The sequence below is a fragment of the Cynara cardunculus genome (assembly GCF_001531365.2).
Source record: "Cynara cardunculus var. scolymus isolate 2C chromosome LG 10, CcrdV1, whole genome shotgun sequence".
Taxonomy (NCBI): Eukaryota; Viridiplantae; Streptophyta; class Magnoliopsida; order Asterales; family Asteraceae; genus Cynara; species Cynara cardunculus.
The window spans coordinates 19,824,173-19,846,219 of NC_037537.1; the positions used below are offsets into that span (position 1 = coordinate 19,824,173).

The 22,047-nt window shown below is 35.5% G+C and overlaps 2 protein-coding genes across 6 annotated transcripts; one reads left to right on the forward strand and one right to left on the reverse strand.

The window, feature by feature from the left end:
- Positions 1-9,666: 9,666 nt before the first annotated feature.
- Positions 9,667-16,467, reverse strand: LOC112519344 (VHS domain-containing protein At3g16270-like). 3 transcript variants are annotated; one of them, XM_025127402.1, is made up of 6 exons: positions 16,046-16,467; positions 14,091-14,831; positions 13,559-13,714; positions 11,344-12,303; positions 10,275-10,350; positions 10,084-10,180 (listed from the first exon to the last, which is right to left on the reverse strand). In XM_025127402.1, the coding sequence occupies exons 1-6, from the start codon at positions 16,250-16,252 to the stop codon at positions 10,158-10,160; spliced, it is 2,163 nt and encodes a 720-aa protein (XP_024983170.1). In that variant the 5' UTR covers positions 16,253-16,467; the 3' UTR covers positions 10,084-10,157. The 3 variants fall into 3 exon arrangements, with proteins under 3 accessions (XP_024983171.1, XP_024983170.1, XP_024983172.1); XM_025127403.1 differs by lacking the exon at positions 10,275-10,350 and having other exon boundaries at positions 9,667-10,180; XM_025127404.1 differs by lacking the exon at positions 13,559-13,714.
- A 1,433-nt stretch (positions 16,468-17,900) lies between these two features.
- LOC112520520 (60S ribosomal protein L2, mitochondrial-like) lies at positions 17,901-21,267 on the forward strand. 3 transcript variants are annotated; one of them, XM_025128975.1, is made up of 4 exons: positions 17,910-18,060; positions 18,189-18,240; positions 20,187-20,295; positions 20,572-21,267. In XM_025128975.1, the coding sequence occupies exons 3-4, from the start codon at positions 20,199-20,201 to the stop codon at positions 21,111-21,113; spliced, it is 639 nt and encodes a 212-aa protein (XP_024984743.1). In that variant the 5' UTR covers positions 17,910-18,060; positions 18,189-18,240; positions 20,187-20,198; the 3' UTR covers positions 21,114-21,267. The 3 variants fall into 3 exon arrangements, with proteins under 3 accessions (XP_024984742.1, XP_024984743.1, XP_024984741.1); XM_025128973.1 differs by lacking the exon at positions 18,189-18,240 and adding an exon at positions 19,402-19,583; XM_025128974.1 differs by lacking the exon at positions 18,189-18,240 and having other exon boundaries at positions 17,901-18,060.
- The last annotated feature ends 780 nt before the right edge of the window (positions 21,268-22,047 follow it).

The following is a 22,047-nucleotide window of genomic DNA, read 5'->3' on the forward strand; positions in this document are numbered from 1 at the left end:
CATCTCTCATTCAATTGCTCTAGAACTCTCGGTCTCGCTCTCGATCTCTTGATTCTTTGCTCTTGGTGTAAATCATACACATTTGTAGAGTCATTTAAATATGTTGGATTTTAAATCTATTGTATTTTAAACTGTCATACAAATTTTTTTCATCGATAGATTGTAATTGAAAATCATAACTTTTATTTATTCAAATTGTACTAATATGTAAAAACCAAGTGTAACATATATCATCGTTAAATATTCTCTAATAAAACCGAAGAAACTTCAAAATCGTTAAAATTCACGGCTCCCACCGCATTACACGATTACACAACTAGTTACCATTAATTAACAACTTCACACCATTATGAGGTTCATCTTTGATCATAATAATAAAGTTGGCAAATGAGATGGAACATACACAATTAAATTCATATGTGAATATGCCTACAAAAATCTTTTCTATTGCAATTCTTAAATCTTTCAATGACCAAAACAACATGACTTCGAAAACCAAACAAACTCGTACAAACACCACTCCAAAAGAATCGGTTTTTACATTAAAAAAAACCCGAATCCGTAATCAACCGCTGGATGACGATCCTTCAGAGCACAACACAGTTGGTTCCGAGACAGTATACTTGCATAAACCAATACCAGAAGACTCGGCAACATCTTCAACTCTCAACACTTCTTCGACAACTTTCCCCCTATTCCCCACCCCATCCACCACCTTATTAAACCGTTCAACCCAAACATCATAATCAACGGAATACGGGGTCCCAAGAAGACTGTTTACGTAATCCGCAAACGCCTTCAGAAGAGACGAAACTTCACCGAGGTGATTTTGAATCACACGTTTTGACCAGCATCGTTGCCGCCATTTCAAAGCTGATTCGATCGAATCAACCTGCTGTTGAGTGGCCATTTTGCCACCACAAATGTAGTAAACAAGATACACCAAGCTTTCTGCGTCAGAAGAAGGACAAAGCTTGCCATGCTGTAATGCGTGAGCCGAAGAGAATTGCAAATTCACGGCAGGGCACGAGTCTTTATCGTCCAAAACTGCACGACCCCACGAAACTAAAACGTACAGGCCGTTTGTCGTTATGATGTTTTCCGGACAAATGTCGCCATGCTGCACGTTGGCGGATTTGGCGCTTTTTAGAGCCGATAAGCAATCTCGGCAGCACCGGATTGCATCATCGCAAGTAAACGGGATGGATTTCGAAGATAGAAGATCGCCAACGGGATGTGTAACGAGTATCGGTGTACCGCATAGCGGATGATCGCACCTCCCTTTTGGACTCTGTCGGTTGCAAGTACCCGAATGCAAGATCCGGCCGCTAGCAACGATCTGCGGAAGATTTTTGCTGCAGATTCCTTGATCCCGGAAAATGTTCAAAACTTTTGTTTGCCGTTGGACTTGATACCAAAGGCTCATATCCTCCCACGATGGTTCTAATCTCGTCGGATGGGCACCGACGTATAGAATCAACGGTTCGGTCGGAAATTCTAATGCGAAAGCACCATAGCAACCACCGTTCCATCCTTGGAGCAAGTCTCGAACCTGAAACCGGTCTTGAAGATCTTCTAACTCCAAAACTTCTCCTTGATTGAGCTTCAACCGCTGATCTTGATCATACTTTTCGTGTTTGATGGTATCTTGATCATGGTGGAAGGGAACTACAGAGTTCTCCACCTCGAGCTGCCGCTCAATCCGTCGTTCACGGAGGCGGAGGCTGTGATCTGATGCCAGTGACGTTATCGACCTTTTCGCTTTTCCGCTCCATTGAGAAATAGAGCAGAAAGTTGCTAAAAGTACTTGCAAACTTCCCAAATCTCTCCAATTTGCATTCCCTAACTTGTTCCATATCCGATCGACCTCAGAAACGTTCACTGCAGCATGATGTTTGATCCAATTTACCACCGATAAATACGGATTACCATCTATAAACTCAAGTTTTCCCAAATCACCCGCGAGTTTAACCACGCCTCCAAAGCTGGAATCGAGAACCAGAACATAAACACAATCGCTGCTAGCGGTATTATACTTGCTTAACGTCCTCGAAAGCAAAATCCGTGCGCCAAAAAAGAGAGCTTCACATATAGAAGTAGAAGATAGTGTTAACTTGTTTCTGTTCATAATATGCGGTCTAAACAACGCAAATTGGACCACCTGATCCCATCGCACATGTGGGTCGAGCTCGTTTTTCAACACTAAAGCAGCACCGCATAGCGAATCAAGCCTTCTTCTCGATATCGCTTTCTCTAAAGTATAGAATTTGGATCCAGAATAGCGAGGACACCATACAGAATATGGTGAGGATCCGTTTTCGTCCCATAATGTATGCCACAAGGAATCAGAAATCGCATGCAAGAAATCTTCGAGCGCAAGAAACTCCTCTTCTTTTGAGTTATATGAGCAGGGCATCCGGTGCAACTGCTGAAACAACACGGATTCTAATGCGAAGTCGAGGTTTTGTAACTCGTCGAGAAGGAAGGGTGAGCTGAAACCGTGATCAAGATCATGGGAATTCTCTAAAATCCACTCCTCAAGGTGTTGTGTAAAAAGATCGATATCAGTAAGATTTCGTGCACATTCTTTGGTTGCTTTGAATGCTCGTTTTGAGGCTGAAACGCTCGATGCACTACGTGAAGAAATAACTGCATCCCAATGTTCTTGAAATGAGTTACCGAAGGTCATAACTTGAATAAAACTAAATGCATATCGATTACTGATGCAAACCTGATTCAGTCTTTCTGAAACTTCCATCCAGACTTTGTCCACCAACTGAACCCAAATCATATTGATGTGAACCTTATAAGAAATGAAAGATTTTACATCAAGAAAAGAAGCAAAAATACTATTTAACATGAATACAGTAAAAAAAAACGTATGTTCACGAAAACAACCGCTCTATTGTATTGGGTAGAACACAGACCCCATCTTTGAGTTGAATTTATTGGGGTTTGTTTTTATCTAAGGGTCTGTTTGTTTAATGAGACTCACAACTTATTCAGTTAGCTATAAATGACAGTTTGATAGTGGCTTATTCAGTAAGTTTCTAGAAGGGAGCTTTATGCAGAAAGCCAAGTTTTTCCAAACCTGTCCCTCCCAAGTAAAAGAACACACTTTGTCTATCTATGAAAAAACTCTCTCAAACAAAAACCTTCTCAATCTACACAAACAGATCAATCCACACAGACAGCTTTATCCATACAAGACTTAATAGGATACCAACAAAATAACCTCCAAGACTCTCATTAGTTAGCATCTTCAATTCCTCATAAGCAAGGAATGGAGGGGAGGGGAGNGCAATAGATTCATCTTGTCCTTGGCTTGGGAAGGGAAAAAGGGAGAATCTTTAAGGCCCGTTTGATTTGCAAGATTTGGTGGGATTTGGAATTGGGGGACTCATCAAGCTACTTTAAGCATGGCAATAGATTCATCTTGTCCTTGGCTTGGGAAGGGAAAAAGGGAGAATCTTTAAGGCCCGTTTGATTTGCAAGATTTGGTGGGATTTGGAATTGGATTCTATTCCGGTAACATGTTTGGTTAAAGTAAATCCTGGAATTGAAATACCAGGATTTTAATAAGATCCCATAAACATGGGATTCAGAAATCTTATAGGGTAGTTGGTATTTCACGGGATTTCATGGAACTTATTTGTAATAATGTTTTAAATATGTTAAAAACACTTGTTTTATAATAATCAATTAATAAAATGACAATTTAATTATTTTTATAATTTGTTTTTATAACTTATCTGTAAAGAATGGAATTCAAGTTCATTCCAAATTTTACAACCAAAGATTCTAAATCCTCCAATTCCAAATCCTTCCAAAAATCCAAATCCCTCAAAAGATCCTGCCAAACCAAATGGACCCTTCGTCTATTACGCTACCCTAGATTATGTGTTTGGGTCAATTAGTATCATCTAGTTGATCTAGAGGAACTATGCAATTTGAAGTATAGGACTAAGTATATGGAAAAACCGAACTCGCTCTCTTCCACTATTGATGTCTATTGACGTTCCAACAATGAGTTGCAACTTCATCATCGGCTAGACACTGACCATCAAACCTATATCTGTAGGAACCTCCCCTCTATGTATAAGTGCCATTTTAGAAAGAGATTCAAATGGGTTTCACATATAACAGAGAGAGATTCAAAGGGGTTCCACATATCTTATCTGGTCGAAAGTTACACCTATACGCTACATTGTTAGATGGAAGATCATATTGCCTAAAAGCCCCCACAAGAGTTGATATATATATTATATAGGAATTCGAAGCAACGAGTAACGGGTAGACAATGTGTCTTATTCTAGAATCACATTACTTACCCTAATAATGGTATTACTCTTTATTGAAGATGGATGGTTAACCATTATATACATTAACCATAACAATTCACCATGAATCCTGCTCTCTACAGAGCTCAATCCAAAATAATGCACATATAGCTTTCTTTCAAATACCCTCTTCTTTCACAAGTTAGGATCCATAATCTTGAGGAGAAATGGCCAATTAGCCAAAGAGAGTGGATACCCTAACTTCAAATTGTTGCTAACAATCCCATATCAGAACTTGTTGTGTGGACTGAGAGGGTCCAATGAGTCATTGGGGGCAACTATGCACATATAACCTAACTATCAAGAAAGCTGTAATAAGCTAAAAACCAACTTCTAAGCAAATCACGGGCAGATTATAAAGTGAAAACATCTCTAATTTCAACAGAAAACACAAATCTGAAGAAGTAAAAGGGAGAAAAGGCTGTATACATTCATGGGGGGCTACATTTTGCACCAATATATGAACCCAAAAGAGGGAATGAAGAACAGAAACTGGATATGAACTCACCTAGTTGCATATTGGTGTCTGATAATGTGAAAAAACTGAAGGATTTGCAGAACCCAAGATGGGTTTGGTTAGAAACACAGTATTGAGCATATTCCAGAGGTGAAACTAGGTGTAATTGGGCACCATAGAGCCCAATGTGGCTCCAAGAATGAACCCCTGATACAGAGACAGATATGTGTGATTATGATTGGAAGTGATGGAAAAGAATGGGGGAAAGAAACATGCCAAAAAAGAAAAAAATGGAAGGGAAATGAAAGCATCAAAGGCAACAACTTACAATGATGGAGGTGATGGTGATGGTGCCTCCCACTCTCATCTCCACCCACAGCCCCCCTAATCCTAAACACGAACCCACCTAGGTTTTTTGATTAGTTTAATGAATTGATGAATAAAAAAGCAATATTGGTTTGTAAATTGTAGCATCCAGATGTGGTTGGTGGTGGTGGTTTTTGTTTGTAGGTTTCTTGCTTCTTGTCTGCTTTTGTTCTTTACCAATCTTTAAATCTTTCTTTTTAAGGCCCTATCTTGATTCCCAAGAGACCCCAATTTCAATGGAGAATATTAAATTTTAATTGTTGTCCCACTTTTCAAGATTCAAAAACATTAAAATCGGTGATTAAGATTGCTTATAAAAATAATTTATTGATTTATTTTGTTGTAGCATCGGTAATAAACATTTTTGAGTGTTTGAATAAACAATTTATACTGATGTCAAACCAGTAATAAAGATATTTTGAAGAAGTTAAACCCTTTTAACTTATAATAAATTGATAAATGTTATTATAAAAAATTATAACTTGTTTCAAATAAAACACAGGTTTTTTGGAATTTAATTGTGCATTGGATGAGTGATGGGTTTGTATAATATGTGGTGTAAAGTTTGTAACTTTTTTATGGCTTCTTTTTTAAAGATTTATATTACGATTTAATGTTATCTTCTTTACAGCAAGTCCATAAGTAAAATTATTGGTAACTAAACTCCCTTTTCAGAATTTAAATCTAAAATAATCATTTTACTTTTAAATTTTAAAAAAAAATTATATTGCCTAATAATTAATATGCAATTTTGTTTATAGAAAACTAGAAGTGTACTCGTGTAATGCATCAAAATACATCTCAATTTTAATGTGAAGATGATTCACTCACCAAGAAGACCGTCTACTCGAGCAGTAAGAGTTGATTGTGTCGTTTTATTATGTCTCATGTCGATGTTATAATACAGACCATGTAGTTTTGAGAAAAAAGGATAATGTTTGAAAATATCATAAAATTTTGAAATATAAAAATATCGATATTAGTATCTGAACAACTATTTAAAGTGTAATTTTTTTAATTCAAAATTTTTATTATAGTTTATTTTAGGTTTAATAACGAAGTAATTTATTTTTTATTTAATAATATATTTTTTTATAAAAATAATAATTAAGTATTCTATTATATTACAATAATTATCCTAATTATATTTTAGATTTTTAAAATGAAATTTTTATCATGTATTTGATTATATTTATCTGCAATTAGTTACACGAATTCAAACATAGAGCTTTAATAATATATACTTAGTCACATTCTATTTGTAATCTTGAATTTTAAGTAATATGCATCAATAAACAGTACTTTATGCATAAAAAATTGTTTTTAAGAGTTTTTGTCAAATACTTTATAATATAGTATAGATATAATACAATACTTGAAAACTATAAATATATGTTGTCTCTTTTACTTGTTTCTAAGATCCAACTTAAAAAGATTTAAATGCAAAATTTTCTAAATTAATGTTTATTTTATAATTGTTATTATTAGTGTTCTTTCTAACGATGAGTTTTCAGAGTAGCTTATGCGCATCGATAAATCCTCCGAACGATCATGAATGGTCTGTTATTGCATGTGTTAAGGTTATAAAGACTTTGATAACGTCTGTATTTGAATCCAAAAGAGAAGAGAATTTCCAGTACATTCACTCAGACTTTATCAATACACCACAACACAAGGGTGGTGCCTGATTGGTTTGAGCTTGGCTCCAAAGGTCAAAAGTACCTGAAGGTCCCAAGTTCAAATCCATTGACGAATAAAAATCCCCTTGTAGCCACAGAGGTTCAAATGTGGTGATTCCTGACTATCTGCAAAGCAGGTGATCGCCCTGAGATTAGTCGGTTTGCATAACGGGTTGGATATCCAGTTTAATAAAAAAAATGTGTAATCATGTTTATAAAATCATGATTATTTTTAACTCAAGCATGTTGCAGTTTAGGCATTTAATAATCAGTGTTTAAGATTTTCAAATAAATGATTTATGTATTTTTTTTATATTTATGATTTTATTTTTTAACTTACAATTTCTCTTTTGGCTTTGATTAATACCTTTTAGAGAGAGGTTATTTTATTTAAATGGATTATATTATTGTTTTAAAATATAGTTTTTTGTTTTAATTTATAGAATTTTTAGTATAATATATGATATAAAATTTTATATTTAATTTTATTAATTACTTGTCTTGTCGATCTAAAGTTTTGATATATATCAGTAATTATTGTTATATCAATGTTTGGTTATAAACATATAATTTTTCAAGAAACGGATATAAAATGGAATATTTAGGACTTTTGAAGAATACATCTATACTATCTATACTGTATTATAACGCATTTGAGAAAAATTCTTAAAAACTATTTTTTATGTACAAAATATTGTTTATTGATGCATATTACTTAAAATTTAGAATTACAAGTAAATTGTGCATAAGTACGACTTATTAGAGCTCCATATTTGAATTCGTGTAACTAACTGCAGATGAACATAATCAAATATTGGATAACGTCTTATTTTAAATATAAAAAATTTAAAATATAATTAAGATAATCATTGAGTTATAACAGAATACTTAATTATTATCTTTATAAAATATTATATTATTAAATTTAAATTAAATTATAATAAAAATAAATTAAAGAAATTACATAAAAAATGAGAACTTTTAAATAGTTGATTTGATATTAACATTGATATTTTTTTTTTCAAATTTATATTTTATTCAAAAATAAAATCATTATTGGTTTTTAAAAACACATAAAATCGTATTATAACATCGACAGAGATAAAGAATAAAACAAAACATTAAAACCGAGATGTATCTCGCTGCATTGCGCGAGTACTCTTCTAGTATTTATAAAGCATTTGACAAAAACTCTTAAAAACATTCTTTTGTGCACGAAGTATTGTTCATTGATACATATTACTTATAATTTAAGATTACAAGTAAATTGTGCATAAGTACAACTTATTAAAACTTCATATTTGAATTTGTGTAATTAACTGCAGATAAACATAATCAAATGTTGGATAAACATCTCATTTTAAATATAAAAAACTAAAATATAATTAAGATAATTATTGAGTTTTAACAAAATATTTAGTTATTATCTTTACAAAAATTATATTATTAAACCTAAATTAAATTTCTTTGCTACTAAACCTAAATTAAATTATAATTAAAAAATTGAATTAAGGAAATTACATCAAAACACAAGAAGTTTTAAAAAGATTAATTTGATACTGATATCGAAATATTTTTTTTCAAAATTTTATGATATTTTCAAATTTATATTTTATTCAAAAATAAAAACATTATTGTTTTTTCAAAACCATATAAAACCGTATTATATCGACATAAAAAGGGAATAAAATGAAACACTGAAATCAAAATGTATCTTGATACATTGCACGAATACCCTTACCCTTCTAATAGAAATAAAATTAGAGTTAAAAATTGTTGAACTTAAAAACAATTATTTGAATTTGGAATAGAGAAATTAATTAGCACAGGAATATTCGTGCTGTTGGTTTGTTTTGTTCCTATTGAAAACATTGTTGACCGACTAGTTTTCCTGTTTTAAAATGTAGAAAAATAAATAAATAATAAAATAAAGAGAATAAATATTTAATTATTCTTTTTAATAAACGGTATATAGATTATACCTTTTTTAAATCCTAAATATTTTAAAATTGTATTTGAATGTTACATTTCAGATCAATCGTATGAGATATAGTGGATACCCCCCCCTCTTTCAGACGCTTTAAAATTGTGAGTCAATACGTGAATAAAACGACCAATATCTGATACAGTTAGTTTGAAATGTTACATTGTTAAAAAATAGTCTAAAACTTTCAACGAATTCCATTCAAGAAAAAAAAAATCACAGTTTAATAGAGTTGACAAGAATGACATATAAAACCGCTCTGAAGTTTAAAATCTTCAAAGATGTCTCGATTCAGAGGAAGCCATGAATTTTCATAATTTTATTTTAATAGCTATATATTGATTAAACGTTACATTAATCTTTACCAATTATATATGTTTTATACTGAAAATCACATGACATTTATTTTCGTTCTTGAATCTCTTCAAAGCCCGAAAACTTTTTTGATAGAAAAAAAGTAACATACCACATCGTTAAAAAGTTATACCTTATATTGTTTGTTAGAGGCCGTTTACCAAACACTTGCTCGGTAAACACTTACCGGTAAAATTTAACACTACCACTTACTTACAGGGTAAGACTTTAGTCCACTAAAACGATATTGTATGCAACAATTTACCAAGTAAGCGCTTATCATGGTAAGAGACGTCGCCCACACTTACCGGGTAAGACTCTCGGTCCTTGTCTTCTTCTTACTGGGTAAGATTCTAGGTCCTTGCTATATTCATCTGGTAAGGTAATGTGACTTGGTAAGCCATGAGTAGACAGCCTTAAATCAGATTTAGAATAAAGTTCGACTATATATGGACTTTTGTAGCACATCCAAAACACCCTTGCAAATCAAACACCAAATCCCACCATATTCTGGGTTACATCCATTCAACCATTATGCAATAAAAGATAGTTGCACACCTTAAACTTGATTGCATGACTCAGTGGCATCATGTCTGCCATTTTTAACAATCAACTAGAAGAAGACCTGATAATGCCAAAAAAAAAAACACTTACCGACTTATTGACATATTCCAATTTGAAAACGAACGACTGTGATTGGTTCATAACACATCCTTGAAGAAAACTGTAAATTTTCCAACATTCGTCACTCTTTGACTCCTCTTCCTGATGACTACTTTGATTGCAGACATCAGTTCTTGACAATCATATCTACGCACTTCAACACAGCCATCTACATCCACTTCAATATACATGATAACATCGCGAGATAATATCTACTTTCCCAAATTAACATATGTTACGCCTTCGCCATTGGCTAATCCCGTTCATGTATCAAAGGGATCACCCAATCTTTCTTTCAGTTTACCCTGTTCGGGTCACGAGATGCAGCAAGATGATCCTGCAAGACCCATCAAGAAAATCTTGAGAAAAAAGAATACATTGTTCTAAACCAAACGAACTCAATATATCACACAGAGATCAGGTCTAGCCACCAGGGGTAAGATGTATGCAGACTTTGTCTCTACCCCCAACCCAAGGGTAGAGAGGCCGTTTTTTAGCAGACCTGCCCATGCACATCAATTCAACAAACTAACAGCTTCAGGTATTGGAAACATGGCTAGATATGTCAATTTCTTCTCATACAGTGTTTTAGAAAGATTCCAATCCAAATTTACCCATTTTGCCTCTTAGCAATTTTTACGAAATATTGATGAGGCCAAGTCAAACCTGTCATATTACTTCCGCAGAGGGGTTTCTAAAACTATGGATGTTTTCCAACTCCGGTTTAGGCTTTTATAGTGCTTTATGGATTTAATAATCGACAACACAAATTCAGAGAATGATTCCACATAGGGAAAAGAGATCCACATAACTGTATCTGCACTATAAGCTCAATGCTGAACAAGAGACCAACCAATAGGATCTAAGATGCCTCACCGTCCCATAAAAGAAGATAAACTAGCACCTCATGAAGCAACTTCAACTATGAAGGTTTGGGAGAGAACAAGAGAAAGAACAAATGAAGAGGGCATCCATTCATGAATTCACTCTAGGAATAAAAAAGGGAAGGGGGTGAAGTAGTTCAAAGGCTTGAAAAACCAACTTACAGCAAATAGATTATTGGCTGACCATCTTCTTGGAATAGCCAAAACAATGAAAAATAAATTTAAGCTAAAAAATGAAGAATACTAGTGCTTGTCAAGGGACGCAATAATAGAAATTAAAAACACACAAGCAGGGTTCATGATTTCAGCTTCCACAAGTGAACACATAGATAATGTCATCTGCAAATATAATAAATGTATGAACCTTCTTTATCTTTACAGAGTGATCCAGGCATATATATATATATATTGGGGTGGGGTCACAGGGGATGGCTTGTTCAACATAGCAGAGAACACAAAACACAGTAACCTGAAAGTGCAAAGAAGATCTGGGAGAACAAATTGCGGGATCGGCTTGTGCTCAATTTGGTACATTCCTATTGGTCCATTACAGGTCTTGGTACCAAAAATAAAAATCAAGCAAGCATACACAATCTTAAAGAGAGCAAAAGCTTACTGATATGAAATCAAATGCTCTAGTATCATCTTTCTTTGATGCATTCATTGTTGACGTAGGAGCTTGACTTGCAATGATTGGATTAAAAATATCTGGAAGAGCTGAAGTATATCCCCCAACTTGAGTTCCAGAAGGATTGCTTGTTGGACCAATATTCTGGGATTGCAAGTTCCCTGTCTGTTGTTGCAAGTTAGTCATTGTTGATAAAAATTGCTGCTGGGCTAAAAGGTTGCTCATGGCACCATAGTTAATCGGTTGAGAACCAAATGCCATAGGATTGAACATCAATCCAGAAGATTGACCATTATATAACTTAGGATCGATAGGAAATATTGGATTTGGAGTTATCCCAGGTGCCTGGAATTGAAGTATGTTACTTAAAACATCACTCATCTGCGGATTTGGGTTCGCTGTAGAATCTGAAAATAGTGTTTCAGTTGGTCCCCCTAGAGAGGTTCCATTCTGCAATGATGATGACTCATTCCCATTTACTGACAAACCAGCCATCAAATCGTTGAGATCATCTTTAGCATTTCCTTGGCTGCCTTGAGGAATTCCGGAGTCAGAACCAAATATATCAAATAGCTCCGGTCCACTTCCACTTGCCATGGTCTGTGTGAAAACAGCTCCTGGTTTGTCAACAGTAGCCATTCCTGAAAAGATATCGGCTGATTCATGTTCTTCTTTATTGCTTTGGCCATGAAACGAAACATCTGCAAAGGGATCATCATTGTTTCCAGGTTGATTGTTGTGCACATCAGTACCCAGACCATCACCAAGAAACCCATCAATCAGAGATGCACTGCTCTCATCCTTCATGCTGAAAGAGTGTTCATTTCCATTTGGATCGTTGGTATCTATTAAGTCCGGCATCTGAACTACAGTTTTTTCAGTTTTCAAATTTCTGTCTGGCTGACTCATCCTGCTACCACTTTGCTCTCCATTGAGAATGCTCAAGACCTGACCATCCGAGTGAAACGAGAAACCAAATACCAATTACAAAATGATTTGTTAGACATTTTATAAAGATCATAGTTGAAATGGAAACAATTGGTATGGCTGACACAATCTAAATACAGTGGTGAGCATTATGCTTTGACTGGTTAATTCAATCTCTATTTCAAATATATGTTTTTCTGTGTGCGTACATACAGAGAGAGATGGAGATAAACATAAAAAGAGAGAAGAGCAACAAAATGTGTTTCTAAAGGTCAGCTTCGAGGCAATCTATTTGAAATTAAAGAGAGCAACTACGAGTGCTTCTTTGGGCCAGCTTATAAGGAGGGAAGGATGAAGCAAAGCAGCGTAACCTGACACCAAGCTGTGGGTGGCCCTGAAATGAGGGATTCATCATGGAGAACATAGAGAGAAAAGAACAACTGAAAGAAAGATTCTTGCAAAAACAGATTACACTGAAGCAGCACACACCACGAAGCCAAAAGAAATGTTATATCATATACTATTAGCTGTTCATGGAAACCACATTATACAGGACAACACAAGAGCCTAATATACCCACCAGTCTTAAAGCTAATGGCACTATGATAGGAATACAGTGGGGAATTGACAGCGATTAACAAATCTAAGTTTGCATATTCACGTCAACGGCCCTGGAACCCAAAGAGCCTTGTGATAAAGAGGCAAAACCATGCCTCAAAGAAAGCAAACAAGAAGTCACAGGCGAGCAGTTGACCAGGATGATAATCAATTCCTCAGTAACTCTGCTAACAATTATGGAACAGTAAAAATTCCTTTAATGGTTTAGTACGGGGAAATTCAGTAGTAAGATAGAATAGATTAATAATACTGATGCAATCATGGTCGAAAAGTACACACAGATGATTATTTTTTATACGTACGCTTTTGCTTCGTGGCGAATTCTTTCCAAGGCAGGCATTTAATTTTCTGCCCCTCCCTAATAACAAATTACTTACAAATTTTAATTATTAAAAGATGTTATTCCTTGCCCAAAACGGTTCTGTAGACAAGTGCAGGTGTGTTATAGTAGCAACACAACTCTGCTGATCCTCAAAAAAGCATGTTCACATTTTGAGTTTGTGATATGAAGTGAAAAATAATGAATCTGATACTTCTTGGTGTTGGCTTAACCGCAATTTGAAAAGCTCAGCAAACTTCACTGGCAGAACAATAAAACTTAGGCAAGCTGCATACATAGTATCTGATATATCTTATTAATTATAGACTTACTCCATACCTTATTTGCCTTCTCCCTCACAGACGCTTGGGGAGATTCAGAGCATTGGACCACAGCATCTATATTCTCAGTGAAGTAAGAAGCAACAATGGAAAAATGTTCATCATCTTTCTTCCTCAAAATTGCCTCAAGCACACATAATCCTTTCACACAGACCTAACGCAATTGGGCAGCATAGGAAGTCAGAAGCAGGAATTTTTTCCTATTAATTAATAAGCAATGAGTTCTCCTTTTAGAGAACAATGAACACAAGCAGAGGAACTATCAATGAAGCAGGGAAAGGAAAAGATCATTAATTTGATACGCCAATAATCTGCTTTTATGGAAGATCAGAAAACAGCCTGAGAAAAGAAAGGGAAGGAAGGAAAAGTGATGCATTATTTTTTTAAATATAAAATAAATGTCAAAAGAACTAAAGCTAACTTATGAAATGAACCTTCATTTAGATGTATGTTTCAGGTCAAAATATGAATAAAGATGTCATGTTACATTAACCTATAAAATTATAAAGAAACTTTTATAGCACACATACCTGCCACATATGAGATTGCAGCTTTGCTTCAAGTGCCTTACTTAAAGCAAGTGCATTCAGTTTTGAGGCCTCTGCCAGAAATGCTTGAAGAGCATCTCGAGTGGGTTGTAGACGGATGCCACCAGGTGTTACAATGGTCTCTAGCAATCTCTCTTCACGACTCTTTTCACGTGAAGAATTTGAACCCGAACTCCCACCTGTATTATCAGTCTGAGTTATTTTTAGCTCTTGACCCCAATGTCCAGAGATATCTGTTGACACCCGGGACGAAGGCATGGTTTCATTGTGACGTTCATTGCTACCAGAGTAACTGGTTTCATTAGTCAACGATCTTCTCAGATTTGGGCTCCTGTAAGTTCCTGTTTTATTCTTACTTTGGGTTTGACCTTGTGTTAAACTATTCAATCCCTGCTTAATCGTTGCACTTCCAATGCCAACCACCCCACTAAGAAACGACTTGTTATCATCAGGTGGCATGTCAAAGTTGGTATTCCCAAACCCTTCTATTCTCTGTGTAAGACCTTCTTTAGGTGGTGGCTTAGTGCTGTCTTCTCCAGCAAATATAGCTGATAAAGCTTCTTGGGCAGTTTCCCTAACAGACTTATTAAGTGCATCACCCTTCAAAGGATCAGGTTGTCCCTTATGGTGAATTAGCTGACGCACAGCCACCGAGTTCCTTTGCATTTCTCTCTTGAAATCCCCACCAGATTTTCCTACTGCATACTTGATCACTCTCAAAGCCTAAGAATAAATATTACACCAAAAAATAGTTTAACAAAAAAACATCCAAGGCAGTAATATTCAGATAATTAGTGATCAAGTATGCATGAAGAGAGAATTATCGTCCCACATAGCTAGTTTAAGTGTTTATGTGGGGATATGCTAAATCATTAATGAAAATTCAGAGGGAAGATTGGAGGGAAAACTATGTTCCTATAAATTGATTGTTTGACCTGAAGTTGCAACACATTTTGATTAAATATGGAATAAGCCATCTTTTTGCAGTTAACAGTAATATAATTGTTGTGTCCAATGCCTACAAATATGTGTTCTCAAACATTTACAGAACTGATTCTTCTCTTCTCTTCTCTTCTCTTCTCTTCTCTTCTTTCAGTTGCAACAGATTAAAAATCCTAGACAAATATGCCAGAAGTAACATTGTGGGGGAATAATTCCTTAAGGATAAATCCCTAACAGTAACAACTCCAAATTTGCTTATGTTCTCATGGGTTCCTTCCACAATTTATTCATCTTATTATTTTTCCAGAGAACATCATTTACACTAATAACAAATTTAGCTTGTATGGTCATTCCGATGATTTTCCCAGATTTGTATTGTACCACGACACTCCCAAACGTAGAGACCACATTCCAACATTTGCGCCGCTTAAAGTTGTTTGTAGTTGAGGAGAGATAAATTTAAGACCTCTTGTAACTTTACACTATATGAGACTCTTATTTGGGAACAAATCTTCTTAAACAAAATAAAAACTCCAACCATGTGACACAACAAACATCATGATTAATCAACACAAAGCTTGTGAATGGTTTTATCATACTCCATTAATCGCCTGTGTTTTTTATAGTAAAAATAGAGTATGTTTGGAAACCTCCATTCCATGGATTGAAATCATAGTTGGAACAAAATGGGCTTGGGAATTTGAACTGGCAGAGCTTCAATTACAAGTTACAACTCCAAACCTCAAACTCAATGTTACTAGGGATTACTTGATCTATTATGCATCAAATGGGCAATGACAGATGATAGGTCAAAGGTGGGGATTGAACATTACATAAGCTTATACTAAGTGGCCAATTGGCAAATCAGGGCGATCTGAACCAGTGTCCAGCATAAAGTAACCAAAAATAGTGATCGGCATCCCCATGAATCCCCTCCCAATATAATTCGGTCACTATCAAATTAAGAAGGAATAACAGCAAAGGGGTAGTTGTACCTTTTGCTTGACAATGGGTGACTTGTGTTGGAGACGCTTGAATATAAACTCGGAGATTTCTTTCACGATTGAGACATGCGAAGAACGAAGAAGCTCGCAAATTTCTTCCAACTTATAAACAGGGGTGACTTTATCTTCATCAGAAGTCGCCACATCAATCATCTTTGACCTCCAGTAGGATTCCACCGCTCTCCTGCTTGTATCCATCTCTCCGATTCTGATCTCCTCTAAAGCAAAAAAACAGTAGAATCAAACCCTAAAAAAGATACAGAAATCAAACCCTTTGGTTGGTAACCAGTTTGAATTGGATGGCGATAACGTTATGATGAAAAAACACAAAGATTAGGATTATATTGAGAGATTGGGATTGAAAAGAAGCAGGAATGAGGAGAGGATCTGGTTGGAAAGAACAGCTGGTGAGAGCAGTGGTTGTCTATGGAGGATGAGAGAGAGAAGCTGACGTGTGGCGCTTTTCGTTATGCTTATGGCCACATGTGCCAAAGCTGAACCCGGTCCGGTTCAATGGTATTTCGATGTATTCGGAACATATTAATTTACTTTTTTCAATGGTATTTATTAGATTCGATAAATGCTTATCAATAAAATTTAACATTATTATTTATTTATTGGGTAAGATTTTAGTTCATCAAAATGACATCACATGCAACAATTTATCTGGTAATCGCTTATCGTGGTAAGAGTCGTCGCTCTCGCTTACCGGTAAGACTTTTGATTCTTGTATTGCTTTTACCGAGTAAGACTTTTGATCCTTACCATATTCATCCGGTTAGATAATGTGACTTGATAAACGTTTACCCGAGTAAGCATTTGGTAAACAGCTCCTAAGTTTATTTTTTAAGAAACCTTAAATTTTTATATCAGAGTTAAATTTCTAAGGAGTCGTTTAACGAATGATTATTAGGTAAATGTTTATCAATATCACTTATCTTAACGATTAAGTATGATAACATTCAAGGATCTTACCCATAAGAGGGACCAAAAGTCTTACCAAGTAAGGGGTTGTTTGGCAATTGCTGAATGGTTTGGTGCAAAATGATTAAGTGGTCAGATTGATTAAGAGGCTCTCATGATATAGTGCAAAATGAAATATAATTTTTTGGTAACTATGTACAATGAAATTAGGGCTCTTAATGGTTAAGGGAGATTCATGATAAAAATCATTTAGAGAGTTTTGGAACCATTAAGAGGCAGATTTTTTTCTTGCCAAACAAGAGATCTCTTAACGATTCAGAGGTTGCCTCTTAATGAAACTATTAAGATGTAAACAAACAACCCCTAAGTGATGGAAAGACTTCTACTCGGTAAGTGTTTATTGGGTTTAAAATGCTTACCAATAATCCACTTTAATGACCAATAATCTACACTATATTATAAAGCATTTGGGTTAAACTCTTTAAAATCATTTTTAATGCATCAAGTATCGTTGTTTAATGATGCATATTACTTTTTTTTTACTAACTTGAATATCCAACCCGCTATACGAACCGACTAATCTCATGACGACCACCTGCTTTGCAGATATCCCGGAGTCACCGCATTTGAACCTCCGTGGCTACAAGGAAATTTTTATTCCTCATTGGATTTGAACCTGAAACCTCCCGGTAGTTTTGACCTTTAGAGCCAAACTCAAACCAATCAAGTACCACCCTTGTGGTTTTATTACTTAAAATTTAAGATTACAAATAAATGACGCACTAACCTAACGTTTAAGTTTGGTCACTTGGGTGGGCCTGGGCTCCTTTGTTACACATTTTTATTTTTGGACTTGAGCCCACGAGATGTGGCTGGGCTATTGGTTCCTTCTGAAGTTCGAACTCAGTCGCTCAGACATCGGACTTCGACTGATTAGGCATCGATTCATCAGCCACCGCGATTTCCAACCCTCAATCACTGCGATTTCAACTCCGACATCCTCAAATCACAGCGATTTCCAGCCCTAGTTCTGTGTTCTGGTTCGATTTCAGGTTTCTCATTCAAGAAATCTAAAATTTGAGGTTAGTTAAAAGCTCAAGTATTGTTTTTATATATTTATAATTTCTCTTCCATTATAAGAGTATTTGATGCTTTTTGCATTTTAGTTTAAGTAGTGTTCCATCAAATATTTGAGCTAATTTGTTTGTAGGATTCATCGTAATTTGCTTGTACCACAGTGGTGTAAAGGCATATGTGAATAGGTCAATTTCTGTCAATTGCTTTTTTAATCTTCTGTGAGTTCACATAAGTATTGTTAAGTTTGCTTTTCAATCTTCTGAGTTCACTGTTCACATAAGTATGGTACTAAACTACTGGTAGAATATTGCTAAGTTTGGGTCATGTTGTAATTGAGGGTGATGCTATATCATGCTTCGAGTTGGAGTGCAGGGGACAGGGGTACATCATTGGAACCGATTAATACCCCTGACACTGTTGTTGCCTACCCCAAGTCCCAATTAGTTTTGGATAAAAGGCTTTTGTTAGTAATGTGTAAGTGTTTCTAATTACTAAAATGGTTTTGCTTACCAAGCACTTGTTCTTTGTTTACATTCCTATATAATAACTGCAAGAAAACTAGTATTTATTCATAGTTTTACGTAAAGCTGCAAACTAATATAAATTGCTGTTGCTTTCGGTTGATCTTTTGACATTTCTACTGTTTTTGTTTAGCTGCTGTTGTACAAGTTCAGTTTAGTTGCTATTTGTTCTTTTTGTTATTAGATTTTACCATGATATGATTAAAGACAGAAAAAGGATAAAGGAGAAGTTAATCGTTAGATAGGAGCTCAAAACTTGATTGTATGTAGCCAGTGAGTTTATCAGGGTTGATGTTTTGCAGTCACAATTTGCCGGGATTAGTCGGGGTATAGCTTGAGACACCCATCCAAAAAAAACCTTGATTATAAGCAAGCCCACAGGGTAAAGTTAATAAGTTTTTATGAAAGCCATGAACCATTCTCAGCATTTCCTTCATCAATACACCGGTGAATCGCAGAAATTCCGCATGCTGCGATTTGCTCTTACCTGTCTTTTGTTAGATTAGGGAAACATTCAAACAATTCCCTTCAGGGATCCATTATGCTCACAAGGTGCACAATAACAATAAGGCCGATAAATATGGTATGTCCCTACCAGTGAAAAAGAGCCAATTGATTGTTCATGGGCATGGCTATTCTATCATGTGGCATTGTGTGCATACTTGTTGTTGGTTAATCAGGTATCATTTTCATTATTTAACATCCTAAATCTAGGGGGGTCCTTTACTTAGTGAAGTGGGCTGTGCCCCATGCATACTGCAAATAAGTCGTGTTCTTTTTTATTTTTATGATCTAACCTTGTAATCTTTGTCCAATGTGTGACAGTCATCTCGTTGCAGATATCTCAATTTGTTTTGTGTGGCCATGATTTCACACGGTTCTAATATGTTCTTTTGTGTACATGCTACACAAATTTCTGAGAGAGTGTAATGCGTTCGTTGTTGCCGCCAATTTTAGAATGATCATTTTGTTATCTGGGTGCTGCCTTTATGTTTATGTTTATCAAGGTTTGTGTTGGAAATGTGATAAAATTATTTGGTGTGACGAATGAAGTAGGTACTGGGAGTAGGCGATGAATTTCTATACTCTTTCAATCTTATAAAGATTTCAACATTGACCAACACATGGTTCAAGAGTTAAGTGTTTGACAATTAAGTCAAATTTCTTAAACAGCCTCACGGCCTCACCTGAAACAATGGCAAGATAGGGAATTTTGTGGCCTAAATCAGTATGATGTCTTTGTATTGATGGCAATAAAAAAATAATCTCAGGTTTAAAAAGTTGGCAAAAATATAATGTAGAACACATGAAACAGAGGGATTATTTTGGTAGGTTTGTGTTCATTTGGAACAATAAAGATTTTGATTACCATGAGAATCAATTATTCATGAATTATTATCATGATGAATCGTGATAGATATTCATGATGAATATCATGAATAATGAAAATGAATATTTAGGTATATTCATCATGAATAGTTGGTTCTCATGGTTCTCAATATATTTATGCCTCTTAAATGAACTTTCTCTCCTATTCTGATACTTAGAGAAGTGAAAGTCTTATGTAGGTTCACTACTCACATGCCGGTTTCTTTCTTTAATTTGCACAGACACCCACCATAATGGCACTGTTCTCCAGAGGTCGCATCGTTTCTTCATCTTTATTTAGCAAGCTGGTCCACCACCCTCCAATCCAGCGCTCATTCAGTTCATCTTCCAGTATGTTTCTCTCTCCCTGCTCTATTTATATTGCTAATGCTTACTCGTAGCACATTTTCAATGTTTAGTATATCTGTTTTTCTCCATTCTCACACTTCTCACTGGCCCCCACCTGGGGGTCTTCAAGAAAACAGCCACTCTACTCTTTAGGGTAGAGGTCAGGTCTGTATACATCTTACCCACCAGACCCCATCTCCGGGTGGGATATACTGAGTTTGTTTGGTTTGTTTATCTATCTTTTTGTGTATTTCTTCCCAATAACCATCTCTCTTACAGATGCCTACAATCAGAAATCACACGGATCACAATCTGGTGAAAAAGCCTCGCTGATGATGAACAACAATCCAATGTTCTCTCTGGACATCAGTTCACAAGTTGGCAGCTGCATGCCTATCTCCATGATGCGAATTGGAACCATAATCCACAATATCGAGATGAACCCTGGTCAAGGAGGGAAGCTGGTCCGTGCTGCCGGCACCTCTGCAAAGATCTTGAAGGAACCAGCCGCCTCTAAGCTGTGTTTAATCAGGCTGCCTTCTGGTGTCGAGAAGTTGATTGATTCTAGCTGCAGGGCGACCATCGGAGTGGTGTCGAACCCAGAGCACGCAACTAAGAAGCTGAGGAAGGCTGGTCATAGCCGATGGCTTGGTCGCAGGCCTGTGGTTAGAGGAGTGGCCATGAATCCAGTGGACCATCCACACGGTGGTGGTGAAGGTAAAAGTAAAAGTAGTGGATGTAGAGGCGGGGTTTCGAAGACTCCATGGGGGAAACCAACCAAGAGTGGCTTCAAAACTGGTCCACTCAAACGCAGGAAATAGGTTGATGCCGATAGTGAAATTGGATTGATTTGGTATGTTTTAGAGACTGATTTCACATGTTTTGAAATGGTTTCGACTTTTGATCCTTTTAGGTCATCTATAACCAATAATGTTTTAGAAAGTTTACATGTTAATCCATTAATTCGTTACATAACGTCAGGGGTTCGGCATTCATTGCTCCACATAGTTGATACAGAATAGGGCAAAGATGGGCAAAAACCAGTTATATAACTTGGTTATGGCATAACCAGTCCCTAGTCCAAAATTTGTAACTCATGACTACCGATTAAGGGTGCTCATAGGTTGTGTTGATCGGGTTGAAGACATTTGAACAATCCAACCCAATGTTTGTGGTTTGAAAAAATCTTAACCCAACCCAGCCCGTACGGGTTGGTCGAGTTGATACTTTGGTATATTAAAATATTTTTCTAACCTTGAATATGTTATTTCTCTACTCATAATTTCTTTTTCATCATCAACCATTTGATACACCTTATCTATATTTTTTACGTATATCATATTCAGTTAATTTTCTCAATTTACATATATGTTCACAGTTATTGAACATATATACGAATGAATTATATAGAGATGTGAATAGATTGAAAAATATATGTATATGAAAAGCATGCATGATAGTGTAATTGTCTAATGTATATATTAATAGAAATTCAACAATCGTATTAAATACAAGAAATAAAAGGTTCATTTTCAGTCACCTTCACAAACTTTCAAATACCTTGAATCACCTTCACATGTATTAATTTGTTTTAAAATTTCGTTTATGATGATACAAGTAGGTAAACGAAGATATGTGATTGCAGGTGGATGGAAGTCCATATCCTCACCAAAAAAATTGTCTCACATGATCCCAACCTTGTAGGAGCACCACCTAACTAGCGGTCGTAACTAGTCCTTACAAAAAATCATAACC